This window comes from Onychostruthus taczanowskii, unplaced genomic scaffold, assembly GCF_017590055.1.
Source record: "Onychostruthus taczanowskii isolate IOZ18803 unplaced genomic scaffold, ASM1759005v1 scaffold1, whole genome shotgun sequence".
In the NCBI taxonomy this organism is placed as follows: domain Eukaryota; kingdom Metazoa; phylum Chordata; class Aves; order Passeriformes; family Passeridae; genus Onychostruthus; species Onychostruthus taczanowskii.
The window spans coordinates 24,998,058-25,012,328 of NW_024496525.1; the positions used below are offsets into that span (position 1 = coordinate 24,998,058).

Sequence of the window (14,271 nt, forward strand, 5' to 3'; positions counted from 1 at the left end):
AAAGCTGCTGCTGAACACAATGTATGGCTTTTAATTATTTATTTTTCTTTTCTAATACCTGTCACCAGTTGGCCATGTTTTCATTCCTGTTTTACGTCAGAGATAGAGATACTCTGACAACAAAGCTGCAACTGTAATTTAAAAGGAAAGACTTGGCAGCAGTTTTATTTTCTTTTTTCCCCCCTCTTTTGGAGAGCAAGCTTCATGTTCCCAGGGCCACATGGGCTCCAGCAGAACTCCTGCAGCCAGCCCTGTCTGTTTCACGTTTTTTAGCCTCTAGTCAGTTACTTCCAAGTCATTCCAGCAAGACTACAAGATCACATCCCAGCCTGGGTCAGACGCACTGGAAGGCCCAGCCCTCTCCCAGATACCCGGGGAGCCAGGCAGTCTGTCAAATACCTGACTGAAAGGAGAAACTGTGCTCTTTCCCCCTTGCTCTCATGAATTGTCCAGTCTTTGTGTTCTGCAGAGCTGTGCTCAAGTGAGAAAGACGAACTTGAGAGCTGCACATGGAGGCATGGCTGACTGAGGGGAAAACACATGCAAAGGCACTAGGCCGAGGGAGGCTGCCACTAATCATTTCCTTATTTCCACGTTCAGAGGAAGAAAGAAACAAAGGCCAGAGCCCCAGCCAGGAACTCCCAAGTTCTTATTCCCAGCTCTGACATGTTGACTCTCCCAGGCAAATCACTTTTACTCTTCAGACTGAATTTCCCTTTCTTCTAAATTGGGCTCAGTCCATTTATTCACTTCTGGTGTTTTGTGCAAATGGATTGGAAAATATTTGAAGTCCAAATATATCCAAGTGGCTTTAGGGCTGAAATCAGATTCTCAAAAGGGAGATGAAAGGAACTCTACACCTACATAGTCCTGTTACCGTGTGAGCTTCCCCCATGAGTTCACTGAAACAAACACCTTCCTGAAGCTACACGGACTGAGGGCTGACTCCATAAAGTGGCTGAGATATCAGCCACCCTGTGGCATCCTAGCACAGACCTCCAGCATATTGGACTCGTGTAACTGATGCTTGCTGCTGTCAGGTGCTGAGGGACTTAGAGCCCTGAGGGCCCTACATTCCTGCTGTTGGGCCCACAGTGTTCCTAAACACTCCTGACATTCTCCTGGCTGACTGTGTGCAGACAACAGGGTGGCTGTCATTTCAGAGCACATCTAATGCATTTGGAAGACCTCTGTGATTAGAAAATAATGATGATGTTGGGAAGGCCAGGTTGAAATCTCTGCCTCTCTCCTTGAACTGGGGCAAGAATGCCTCCCAGTTTCAAGGTAAGTTGGCTGCTAGGCCATGGACTAACTCCGCTCCTATTGAAATAAATCTGAATCCTGGGTGTCTCTTAAGAGTGTCCTCCTAACCAGGCATTCCCTTTGTGAGCCTCAGGTGTCCAGTGATTGCTGTGGAGTGGAAGAAGATCATGCAGAGAAACTTGATCTGCTTTGTCAAACATCTCTTGCACAAGATTGTCAGGAAGAGATTTTCTGCTCTGTGTCTGGCTGGTGGAAAAACCTTTTGGCTGGCTGAGCTCTCAGACATGGATGCGGCTCAAGCACCCTTATTGGGCATTGCAATTGAACTTATCTGGTTCAGACCCCCAGCTAGCTCAGGAGGTGAACACATAAAAAACATTCAGGAGTCTAATTTAGAAGAAGAAAATCCATCAGGATGCAGAACATTAGGTGTTTAATTGTTAAGACCCTTTAGCTATTTAATATTAGTTCTTCCCCTTATAACAAGGAGATTTGCAGGGAAAATATCTTGGGAAACACTAATCATGTACACTGAATCTCACGTCTTCTCTCTCAGAAACAGCATATTACATCTGTTTACTGTAAATGAAAACTCAAGTATTTTCCAGTGCATTTTTTCTTCCAGGACATATTGGCTGAATTTTCTAATTGTATCAGGCTGATTGTACAATAAGCAAAGAAATAAGTTTTGCTTTCAACTAAAATAAAATAATAAAATAAAAACAAAAACCAGAAAGGAAAAGTTACAGTGACATAAGCATAATTTATTCTGCTGTGTGCTGAACAGGTCAGCAATAACTATACTAAGAAATCATATATCGTTTCTAAAGTGAAGCCAGAGCCAAACAGGAGAAACTGGGGAAAGTTTCACTGGGAAAGAAGTGAGCAGTCATGAAAAGCAAGGGAAATATATGCATTCAACAGACAAATGGAAAAGTGCTTTTTATAAACTATTTCTTTAATCATGGAAGAATGTCCTCAGACTATCTCTACTTGCTCTAATAAAGCTTCCTGTTCGGCATTACAAAGTGCTTTCTTATGTTTTGCTGTTACCTTGGAGATTTTGAATATTTAGGTTATTTCTTTAAAACCATTTGTGGCCCTCCTCCATGGAGCTTTCCTGGGTATTTGCTGAGTGCTTTAGCTGGAAAGAAGATCATATGAGTTGCAGCTATCCTGATGCTACTATGGACCAAGGCGAAAAACTTTTTAGAAAGTATGTAAAACCAATATCTTTGAAAAAGTACACGTAATAGAATTAAAGAAACCAAAACAGTAAATAAGACAGTTACCACTGCAGTTAACTCCATCAGCTTCCAGTTCATAGCCAGGTTCACAGCGGCAGAGAAAAGAGCCATAGGTGTTGACACAAGTCTGAGTGCAAGGGTTTTCACTTGTACATTCATTCACATCTATGGGAAACCAATGCCAAATTAATCAGTGACTTCTCCCCAAACTCCATTTTTATTTTTTTTTTCTGCAGAGCATTTCAAAGAGATTAACTGTACAGTCAGAATGATTTGTTCTGAAAAATATAACCAAGTCAGCCCTGTTTATTTGGATTCAGGTTGATGCCTGGGAATAGTATGTTGGAAACACAACATGTATGGAAGTGAAGCATTTTGGGAAAGACTTCAATTAAAAAAATAACGTGGAAGATGGGGATGAAATTTTTATTACAAATGTTTCATTCCTTTTCCTGCAATTTGAAAACCATTGAAACAATATTATCATAACAGATCTGAGAAAAAATGCAGCAGGATTTTCCTGAGAAAGATGATGTAATGATGAGGGGTCCTTATGGAAACCTCGGGCTAAGGCAAAAGCAATATTTTTTTCCTTGTAGGACATTAACAACTTCTGGGCATCATGAGCACAGACCTTCTCCTGCAGCATGTGGAAAGATATTCTGCTTTGCTAGGGGAAGGGGTTGTGCTTACTTTGAGCTAGCACATCACAGCAAAAGATGGTCTAATGCTTAGGACTCCAGTCTGGATCTTGGGAGACTCTGATTTACTGATCTGACAAAGTTTTCCTGTCTCAGTTGGGTCACACAACCTCAGATTTTAATAATAAATTCAGTGCCTGAACAATTGGTAATTCCACTGAATTGAGTGAATTGAGGTTTGGGCCTCTGTGCATATCGCTCCTGATACACCAGTCCTGTTGCACCTGAAGCCCTTCGAGGTACTGTGGCACTCCAGAGAGATCTGTCTGACAAACCTGTGAACATTTTCAAAAGCAGTGCTGGGAAGGTTAATTGTGTTCTAAAAACCAAGCAAGTTTTAAGGGTGTGGCTGAGGGGGGACCAAAGATTTCAGGCGTGGTTCCCCATACTCATACCTTGGCAGGATCTCCCATCGTCATTGAGGGTGAAGCCCGGGTTGCAGGTGCAGGAGTAGGAGCCGGGCACGTTGGCACACAGCTGCTGGCAGTAGCCGTAGCGGCATTCGTCTATGTCTGCGGGTGGGAAGGATGGAAAGTGGAGTGGTCTGCATTTTCTCACGGGATACAAAGCAGCCAGCACACTGAGCCAACAGTACTGATAACACAGAAGTACCCCAGCACACTGGTCATGGATGTCACAGCCAAACTTCCAGGCATTCAGACATGGAGTTAGTTAAAATATACCTCTCCCCAGTAGAATGTGGTAATGTGGTTTTATCCACATCTGGCATCTACCAGTGTGTCTGATTAATTGATTGGCAGTGCTGTAACCTTCAGTTTAAATCAGGCAGCCCAGTTTGTTCCTTTAAGCAGCTCCCTCAAAGGATACCTGACAGCTGGCACAGGCTGCCAGCACAACCACAGCCAACATTGCAGCAAAATTTTGGCAGAATCAAAATAGAAACCTTCTTTGCCTCCATATATACCTAAGCCTCTCACTGCAACAGCAGTGCTTGTTACTACAGGCTTCTTTTTTGAGTGAGGATATTTTTGAAAGATTTTTTTCCAAGTAGTCACATTCTTTTTTTAATAGGAATTTTTAACTGACAAATTACAGACTGTATAAACAGTTTATTTAATGCCAAAATAGCAGTTTGGGCTAAATTGCAGCATTGGCAATGCATGCAACTGAGTGCTATAAGCACAAGAAAATGCTCTAAGATATGTAAGATAGTAAGTACTAGAAGATTTTTGCCTCAGAACTAAAAATTAAACTGAAGCACCTGGAATAGCTGTCTTTTCAAAGCCTTAACATTTTCTTGTTATCAGTCAGCTTTTGATTTATGGACATTTTTAAAAATGTCTGTGTTAATGCTTTGAAGCTAAATTTATGCAATAGAAAACCCAGTATACTATATGCAGTCAGCCAGATAACCTAAAGGTCAGGTCAGTGGTTATGCATACACCAGCAGCAGGCTTCACCAAATCCTGCAAAAATAACACGGGTTTTAAGTAAATTAATACCTCATTTACTGACACAGTGCATTACATTAAGTACATGCTTTGTCTTTTTGGGACTGTTATCTGAAGAGTGCTACATTTTGAGGATAAGGACCTCTACAGGGCTGCTTCTTGTGGGTGGGCCATGTGGATACTGCTGCACTGGCTTCTCTGTGTAAACTTTATAGGATTACTGCAACAGATAGAAGTGTAGATTTTTGTAATGGTGATTTACTAACAGTAATTGGTACTTCCACTGAATTCCACTGCACTATTAACAGTGCACCGAAAAAAATTGTCTCTAAACCCCAACTTGGCCTTCTGATTAAAGTATTACTTTACTGCTTTATGGCAGCAAAAATCACATCTCCAAAGCCAGTATAAAGTATGGAAAACTGAGACTTCTTTGAAATTTAGGGGAAAATATAGCAATTCCAACCACAATATGCTTTTTCTTTTTCACATAATCCACCCCATGATTACTTAAATAGGGCATTACTAGGATGTTATTCCCTATTTTAGATAGCATAAGCAGGTACTCAAATCAATTCATCAATGCAGCCATTTCAGTTCTCTGCTATAACCATCAAGCAGGAGAGTATTTTAGATCTGTGTTCAAATCCTGAATGCTGGATACAACCTTTTCAATTGGCCTATAACTGGGAGAAGGAAATGGGTAACAGAACAGGTGATGCAGAGCAGAATCTGCCTTCCTTCTCTGCTTCATCCCCGCCCTATCACATATTCCTGTACATTCTCCAGCACAAGCTTTGAGAAGTTGTTTTATCATAGATTAATGAGCAGGGGCCTTGGAGACTTCTTATCCCAGGGGAACTGCAAGACAGTGACTCCCTGAAGTGGCTATGACTGCACAGGCCCCAGATTGGACAGGGCTCAGCCTGGTGCCTGCCAGGTGAATTACACAGCAGCTGTCAGCAGCAGTTAGGAAAGCAGCCATGAATTCACGGAATTGGTACTTGGGAGGAGAAAGCTGGAAAATAACTGGAGATGCTACAGGGACAAATGGGCAGGGAAAGCCCATTCTCCTTCTACGGGAGATGTGACAGGATGGTCCAGCTCTGCAGAGCTGGCACCAAACAGCCTGCATTGCAGGGAAAAAACTAATAATGGGCAAATTTTCTTAAAAAAAAGTTGTATGCTGATTCCTAGGTCCTACCTGTGTACCTAAAATTAATATCTACATCGTCATCCCATGAGCACGTCAAGTGAAGGGAAAGGTCTGGAGGAAAGAAGAGATGGAAGGTTTGTTTTCCTGTGCTGTTTGTTGAGCAATGTTTTTTTAACAAGACTGAGCTAAAAGGATGAACAGGACATTGCTGCAAGGAAAATAATAAAATTGAAATAAAACTGCAGGGAAGATAGTGAAATGGCACCCAGTTCAGAGGTATTTTTTTTCCTCACCCCCAAACAAAAGAATTGTTTGACCTAGGATTTACTGTTAGTCCCATTTCTTGGTATCAAATACAGATTCCTTCAGGTCCACACTGTCACAGTAACGAAAGCACAAGTCTGTTTGGGCAAAAATCTTTATGCACACATGCTTGCAATTGATCTTACATGAAAGGGAATCCTTCAGACTGGCAATATGAAAAGCCCAGTTATTACACTATTATGATGCTAGTCATATGGGATTTACAGCTTACAATTTTCTGTGAGGGAATCTCTCTGCCAAACACCTCATTGGCACTTCCAGAGACAAAAGACAGTTTTCACATAGCTGAAGGTTTAACCGTGTCCTTGGCAAAAGTGCTTGGTGACTTTGATTCAGGGAGTCGCAGGTACACATACACAGACACTCAGATACTGTAGCAATTGAGGATTTTACCTAAACACTGGCCTTCTAACAGCCAGTAGCCTTCAGTGCAGGAACAGGTATAGCCCCCCTCAGTATTTATGCAGATCTGGGTGGGGTTACACTGGTGAGAATCTGAAGCACATTCATCCACATCTGCAACACAGAAATACAGAAAGAAAATGTTAGAAATAGCAACATCAAAAGATTTTTCATATTGTACAGTGTGTACACTGCCTCTGTGCAAGGAATCAGAATTTGCAGCAGTAGAGAGAATGACCATAACCTGAAGGAAAATCACAATAATAAATGTTTGAGGGCAGTGGCAACTGAGGATGCACATCAAATCTCAGTTTTGCAGGTGACCCAGTGTTTCAGTTTTTCTCCTCTAGGAAAGTCTCTCATTGTCTCGAACTTTTTGTAACTTCCACATTTGCTATGTCACTGAGCTGGGATTTCCATGCTATAGAGCAGTGTTCAGTCCTAGGGAGCGGCTGCTGAAAGGGTTGTGCTACCCCACTGAAAAGTAAGAGATGGAGGGGAGTTTGAGAGATGCACAAACACAACTCAGAGACATAAAAAAAAAACTTCCTACCCCCACCAATGCAGACCATCTCACTGTGATTTTTCAGACAGAAAGTTCAACCAAAAATCAATCTTTACCTGACCAAAAAAATGTATACTTCCCTGGAATCAATTTCCTGACAATAATAGTATTTTCTTTTAATTTCCACACCCCCCCCCCCCCCCCCTTTTTTTTTTAATTTCCCCCCCCCCCCCCCCCTTGTCATCTTTACTGGGTTTAATGTATTTGGGTTTTTATTGCAATCCCTTAGGGTGTTTTTGTTGTGGGCTTTTTTTTTCCCTTCTTTTTTTTTTTTTTTTTTTTTTTTTTTTTTTTTTTTTTTTTTTAGAGGGGGGAAAATATTTTTTTTTTTTTTTTTTTTTTTTTTTGCAAAGGAGGTGAATAGCATTCTTACATTTATATAAGCCAGGACTCTGGAACCTAACTGATTAAAAATGCCTTTGCCTTTCAGAGTCAGAAATTCATTTTGAATCACGCCTTGCTCAATATCTTTCCTGATGTTTCAGGTGTCAGGTTTGCCTCTAGATGTCAGAAATGGAAATGCCAAAAGATAAATTGTGTCATTTTCCTAGCCAACCTAAATTTTTATGTTTTACTTATTGATACCTAGACTATTTTTCATTCCAGCATACTGTGCACTGGCCTTTGCTGAAGCACTATGTCATCCTAGCAATGCTACTCCCTTGATCCTCCCCTGGTTCTTATTAACCCAGACTTTGTCAGGTCATGACTGAAACTATCTCACCAATGCCCTGGGCTGGAGCAGGCAGCAGAGGGCAGGAATTCCTCTCTGTATCTGCCCCCAGGCAGCCAGCACAGCCAGTCAGCTGTACAGTCCTAGCAGTCGTGAAATAACTGATCCAGTCTACCACAGCAGCATATCTAACATGTTCAGATACATAAATAAATACATACATATTATACATATGGAGGGAGTCTAGGGTTCTTATCTTGCCAGCATCTGTACCGGATAAATTTATGGTGAGTCAAAGCTGGTAAGATAACAAGTGGGGCACAATTAGAGGTAATTAACTCTGTCAGAATTCGGTTCCCATGTATTTATTGGCCAGATGAAGACTGGCGAAATGGGAAGTGGGAAACGGGTAAGATAACAAGTCTAGACTATATAGGTCCACAAATATGTTGTTCTGTTCAGCTAGTGCTTCTGCGATTGAGCTAAAAAATTTGGATCCTCCCTTCATAGCATATCACACATAATTGGTAGTATCTGAACAGAGATTTTATCTGACCATAAATTTAATAAAAATGACATTAATGTTTTCTAAATGAAAAAGCTTTCTATTTGTCATGCTTGCTTATTGTTTTAGGAGTGGTACCTTGGGATCTGGCCAATTCTGCTTTTTCTAGTCTGCACTCAGCTTAAAAAGGAGATTTTCATTTTCCATGTTCCCTGCTTCCAGTAATATTAATAGGTGAAGCAAAGTGAAAACAAAATGAGGGTCATAGTCTCACCACAAATGGTAGCAAGACAGTTTGAAGACATCAGATCCTCTACTCTTTTGAGGGGCATTTTTCTTGCAGGGGTTACAACCTCTTTCACTTAAAGCAACAGGTGGCTATGGGGTTGGTTTTGTTCCTAAATCATCCTTTTGGCAGCTGCTTGAGCTCCACTCTAGAGACATAAAACATTGATCCTCTTCCATTTGCTTTATAACAAGCATATTTATTTGCTTACCCCCAGTGTTCACCTTTTGTGGTGGTATTTGGAAGCATATTTCCATTTGAATGCAACATTTTTTTACGATGGAGGCCTCCTGTGGAGTTTCTGCCACAAACTCTGGCAGAATCTGATCTGATCTGATCTTCTATGCAGAAGTTGAAGCCAAGTACCTTGGCTCCTCACATTTTGCACTGAACAGCACCTTAGTGATGTCACTAAAGAAGTTTTATGCAATTAACAGTTGTAAATAGCTTTACTGGTAGCAGCAAATCTTTTTGATTGGGCCTGAGCATGCACACCCAGTTCTGTATTTCGTGTCTGGCGTTCTCTAAGATTGTCCCTACCATGAGGTGCCATTAAATTCTTACTGACATAGCCAATACAATCAAATAAAGTATATTTGGCAATCAGCCTTCACAGTTGAAATAGGTAGTATAATCCCAGGCTGTCTGCCCTGTATTATCCACATTATATGGGCTCACTAAGCAGGAGCAGATATTTGTGCACTGAAAAAACTATTGGTGCACCAATTGGCCAGACATTAGGTATCTTCTTCAAGGATATCAGACCTGGGAGACATAGGGTATCTTACCCAGCCCATTTGCACGGTGAAGCCTACAGTAAGAGCAGATGTGGTTGGTAAAGTCAAAACTAGACATTTGGCAGGGAAAACAAAAAAAACCAAACCAAACAATCCCAGATTATTTCCACTGGATAGAAAACTAGCCATAGAACTTCAAGAGATTATCTATAATGGATAGACATAGAAGTTATATTAAAATACTTCCAGGGCATTTTTGTTTGAATGGAAAATTGCAAGAGATTGCAAGTGGAACATGACAATCCATCAATAAGGCATGAATAATTTCTTTGTCTGGTTGCACAGCTTATTCTGTCCCATTCAAGCATAAATCTTAGGTGTCTTCATGCTGTGGGAGTTCAAAGCCCATTTGTACTACCTCTGCCTCTGTGATGGGTCATAAACAATAACTCGGCAAGCTAATTGCATATGATAAAAGATTTTCAATAGTTTTGTAGGTTCAAAGCAGATAAGACAAATTCAGAGAATAAAAAACTGTAAGCCCTACTCAATGCAAGGAAAGCACATGTGGCTCAGAAATCCCTGAGGAGTATTTTCCTGAAGTTTGGAAGAGTGTGTCTGACACAGCACAATTTATGTCACAGTCTTCACCATGGACAGAAATATTGCAATGAGTTGTTATCTGGGCCCCAAAGTAAAGTCTAATCAGTTGGAGAGCAGAAGAGTTATTAAAGGGGGGCATGAAACCCGAGAAACCCCACTGCCCTCCATTCAAGATGTTAACAAATTGTGATATTTGATGATCCCAGAAACAATGCCATGAAAGCATCAAATGCTGTCACCCATCACTGATAATCCAATGATGGTTTTTATTATACCAAGCATGCTTTTAGTATCTTTCATCACCAAGATCCTTAGAAAATCTTATCTGCATCCAAACAACAAGTCTAGTCTTTCATTATAGCTACTGTTAAGGGATACCTCATGTGATTTTGGCTAGATGACTCAGTATGTGGCAACAAAGAAGAATTGCCTTGAGGTGGACTGGGAAGGAAATACAAATTAGATTGTCCTCAGTGAAGATAGACTAAAGTAGCTGGTGGTTACTGTGCAGGACAAGGAGCCAACACAGGTACACTGACCACACTGTAGCTCATGGGCTGAGAATTTATCTTTTGGGAACTCTTCCTTGCTTTTCATCTTCCATCACCCGGCTTCCTATTTGAAAAGCAGGGATTACAAAATGCATAAAAATCCATTATCCCTGCCATAGTCCAGTCTCCCTCGCTGTTTAGTACTTAAAACTCTTCAGGATAGGGCTTGCCCTCTTATGTACAAAACCTGTTCACAGTGAGTCTGTTTGTATTTGATGCCTTCCAAAACTAATACAAATCAAAGTGGACTACAAAACCCTGCAATATCCCACTTGGTGATAAACACCAGTGCACAGGGATTTTAACGAGGAAATTCAAGATTAAGGAATTAAAGGACAAGCCTGTGTCCATTTAACAAAACAGAAACAGGAGCAGGTGACAGACCTTTCTGCCTTGTAGTCTCTCATGTACAACCTGCCCCTGTTATATGAACAATTCAAGATACCACTTTTTCAGAAATTTTATGCAGACTCTACATTGGCTAGTGAGACCTAAAATAAAATATTAACCATCATTCTGAAAGCATTATGTTCTACTATAGGACCTCAGAAGCATCAAAGTTTCTTTCAGTTAAATTCTACGGTACTCAGAATGTTGTTGTTCTACCCTAATGTTGCATGGAACCTCAAAAATTCCAGTAGTTACTGAAGCAGGAAGAGAATTATTGATGTAGTCTATGGCAAGTTAAAAGGGTTATCTGCCTTTCATACCTCTTCTTACCCTGACAGACAGGACTGTGAGTGTTGCTGTGAAATTACATATGAAAAAAGTGAGGATGTCAAAGGTTGTCATACCTAATAATTTCAAACAAATTCAGATTTTTCTAAATGACTAGTGACTCTGGGTGACTCCTTTGAGAGAGCAGTTGTTCAGCACTTTGTAAGCACATTAGAGAACCAAGGCAGGATAGATGGATCACTGTTCAAAACTTCTCTTGCTTGGCCAAAGGTGGTCCTAGTTGTTTCAGCTCTTGAGTATCCTGCTGTGTGCTATTAAATTAGTGGTCATCTATATTCTCTCACCCATCCTTCTAGTTGCTGTATTCACTTCTCTTATCCATCTTTCCAGTTGCTGTATTCTCATTACTGCTCTCACAGCTAATTCCAAAGGCAGAAGTTCAGGCAGGATTCCAGACAAATTAAAATCTGACTTGAAGTGGGAACAATTTACTTTGTTACTTCCCAGATGAATACAGAGAACAACCACATGGCCGGTCCAGAACATTGCTCTCTGCCTGCTAAGAAATACCACCTACAATGAACAGAGCCTCATGGCTCCGAGCCATGAGATTTAAACATCTCTGGGCTACTGGCAGAAAGAGAGAATAGGTAGATGGCATCTCCATATCCCTTTGTAAGGAAACATGGGCTGAAAGAGCTGAAGCCTGAACACTTCAAAATTAACCACATCTCCCTCTCTTTAGATCAGTATGTCTGCCTTAAAAAATTATGGCTGTGGTGGTTTGGTTTAGCAGCTCTGGGGTGAGATGTTTTCTTTACTTGACATTTTGACAAGAGGTGAGGTGGCTGGGGCAATGGGATTTCATCTGGGGATTGCAAGGGTGGAGAAAGTTTTTTTAAATTTCTGGCTGGCTGCCTGCCTTTTGTAGGATGTGATGTGCTGATGCTTTGTTTTTATTGGTACAAATTGTATTTTTAATGGATGGCAGAATGCCTGGTGACTGGATAGATATCATTTACAATGTCAAAATAAACATGTGAACTAATAGTGTTTAGCATGCAAATTACTGCCTTAATGTTTTATTATCTGTAAAAGCTAATATTAATAGATATTAGTAGATTCTTCAGAATTTAGCCACATCATAGAACAATGAATGAAATTTTTAAATCACGGCTCATAAATTAAAGAAAAAAGAAATAATTTAAAAGCCATGCATGCGCAAAAAATGGAGCAACATACTAATATAGAAAGGAAAACTAGATGTGAAACTGCAGCACAACACTGCATCTCACCAGGGAGGAAATTCTTATCAGGAGGTCTTTTTATGGTACTGACTCATGTTCACCAGAAATGCAGGACTGAGACCACTCTTATTTGTATTAATAATACTGCAAGAAATCACAGCATAAAAAGAAAACCAACACTCTAACCCTTTGAATTAAGACCAGATATATTCAGTACTTTTTAAACCAAAGAGACTAGGAGTTCAATAATCTCAAGAGAGAATCATAAATGGAGAGTACTGAGGATCTGGTTTTGCCCCACTGTTTTCCACATTTGTGGTAAAATGCAGAGGATCACAAACTGGTTCAGTAAAGAACTACAATGTGAAATGAATTCTTATATGAAAGTATTTCGCTAGGTATGGTGGGCACATTTGGAAGTGCTTTTCAAGACAGACAAATGCAAGATCATGTATCAACAGTAAAAAATGTAGGTCAAAAAAATAACTCTGGGGTTGTTACAGGTAGTCACTTGAGCATGAACTATTCCTGACATCATGTTTCTGAAAAGACAAGCATTACTATGAGAACACTGAGTAGACACAGGAAATTGTTCTTACCACTGTACATTGCATTAGTGCAATAATTACTGAAATACATTTCTGGTGTCAACACTTCAAAAAATGGTATTGCAAAGAGATACTAAAAGATTTCAAAGAGTTGTTCCAAGCCACAAAAATTTATCTTAGAGCAAGATAATGCTCCATTTAGTAATCTATTTAAGCAAAGGTTCAAGATATATTTGCCTGTAAGCACCTTCATGGAAACTATGTTCTCATCTGGAGATGGTCACTAAAGCAAAAGACAAAGAGATATAATTCAGTGTTTAGAAGACAAATTCAAAATAAAAATAAGACACATGCTTTAGTGCTTCTGATTAAGCATCTGAAAAATAAAACACATGCTAGATGGTGCATGGAACCTCAAATTTTCCAGTAGTTACTGAAACAGAAAGAGAATTATTGATGCAGTCACTAGCAAATTGAAATAATTATCTGGCTTTCACACCTCTTCTTACCCTTACAGATGGGACTGTGAGTATTGCTATGAAATTACATATGAAAAAAACTAGAATGCTAAAGATTGTTCCTGTCCTGTAGGGTCTTATACCTCAACGGTATTTATTCTTTCAAACAAGCTGTAGCAAAAAACTGTGTCTTCAAAACACCATTTGATGGGTAAGGTTCTGTGTCCTGGGTCACAAAAAAGAGAGATTATGTGGTCAAAGTGGTGTCTTAAAGTATTCACTGAATAATTTAACACCTTTCAATTTTTAGTTATTTTTGTCTGTATCCATAACCATCATACCTGAGATTTTCTGTTTGCCTTACCTCATTTTCCATTTCCTCATTTCCTAGGCCATTAGAAAATCTAACTGGGCCAGTGAAAGTACTGAAAATGAGAATAGGAATTTGAAAAGTTCTTCCAAATGATTTTTCCATTGCAAATATTTAAATGTATGCATACGCTTAAAATTTTTTTTTTTATTTGTAGTTTAATCAATAAAAATGATTTTTAGTGAGATAAATTGTACCTCTAATACTTTTAGGAACTTCAGAAATATGTGGAAAACATAGAAATGTTAATAACATTTTTTGTGGTAGAAGATGTTAAATCATCAGCCTAAATAGGTTGGGCATGCCAACCACCTTCCTTTCAGTACACACAGAGTGATTGCTCCAGGTTATTACCACAGACAATTCATCGAATCAAAGAGCCTCAAGAGGACTAAACCGCAGGTTAGAGGATGTGCTCTTGCAGGAAGTAGTAGATTTTTCAGCAATCTAAGTAACTTTATGAGGTGGACAACAGAAGAAGGAGCAGAGGTATTTAGGAACTGGGAGCACCTGCTCTCTGGAAGGTGTGGTTCAAACACTGTAAG

General features: G+C 39.9%; 1 protein-coding gene across 2 annotated transcripts in view; it reads right to left on the bottom strand.

The window, feature by feature from the left end:
- The window catches only part of FBLN5 (fibulin 5), a 51,452-nt gene that overhangs the window by 12,349 nt on the left and 24,832 nt on the right, over window positions 1-14,271 (bottom strand). For both annotated transcript variants that reach the window (XM_041398887.1, XM_041398896.1), the window contains exons 5-7: window positions 6,497-6,619; window positions 3,607-3,723; window positions 2,556-2,675 (exon numbers count right to left, since the gene is read on the bottom strand). In XM_041398887.1, coding sequence (XP_041254821.1) covers window positions 2,556-2,675; window positions 3,607-3,723; window positions 6,497-6,619 — 360 coding nt within the window. The remainder of the gene's footprint in view (window positions 1-2,555; window positions 2,676-3,606; window positions 3,724-6,496; window positions 6,620-14,271) is intronic.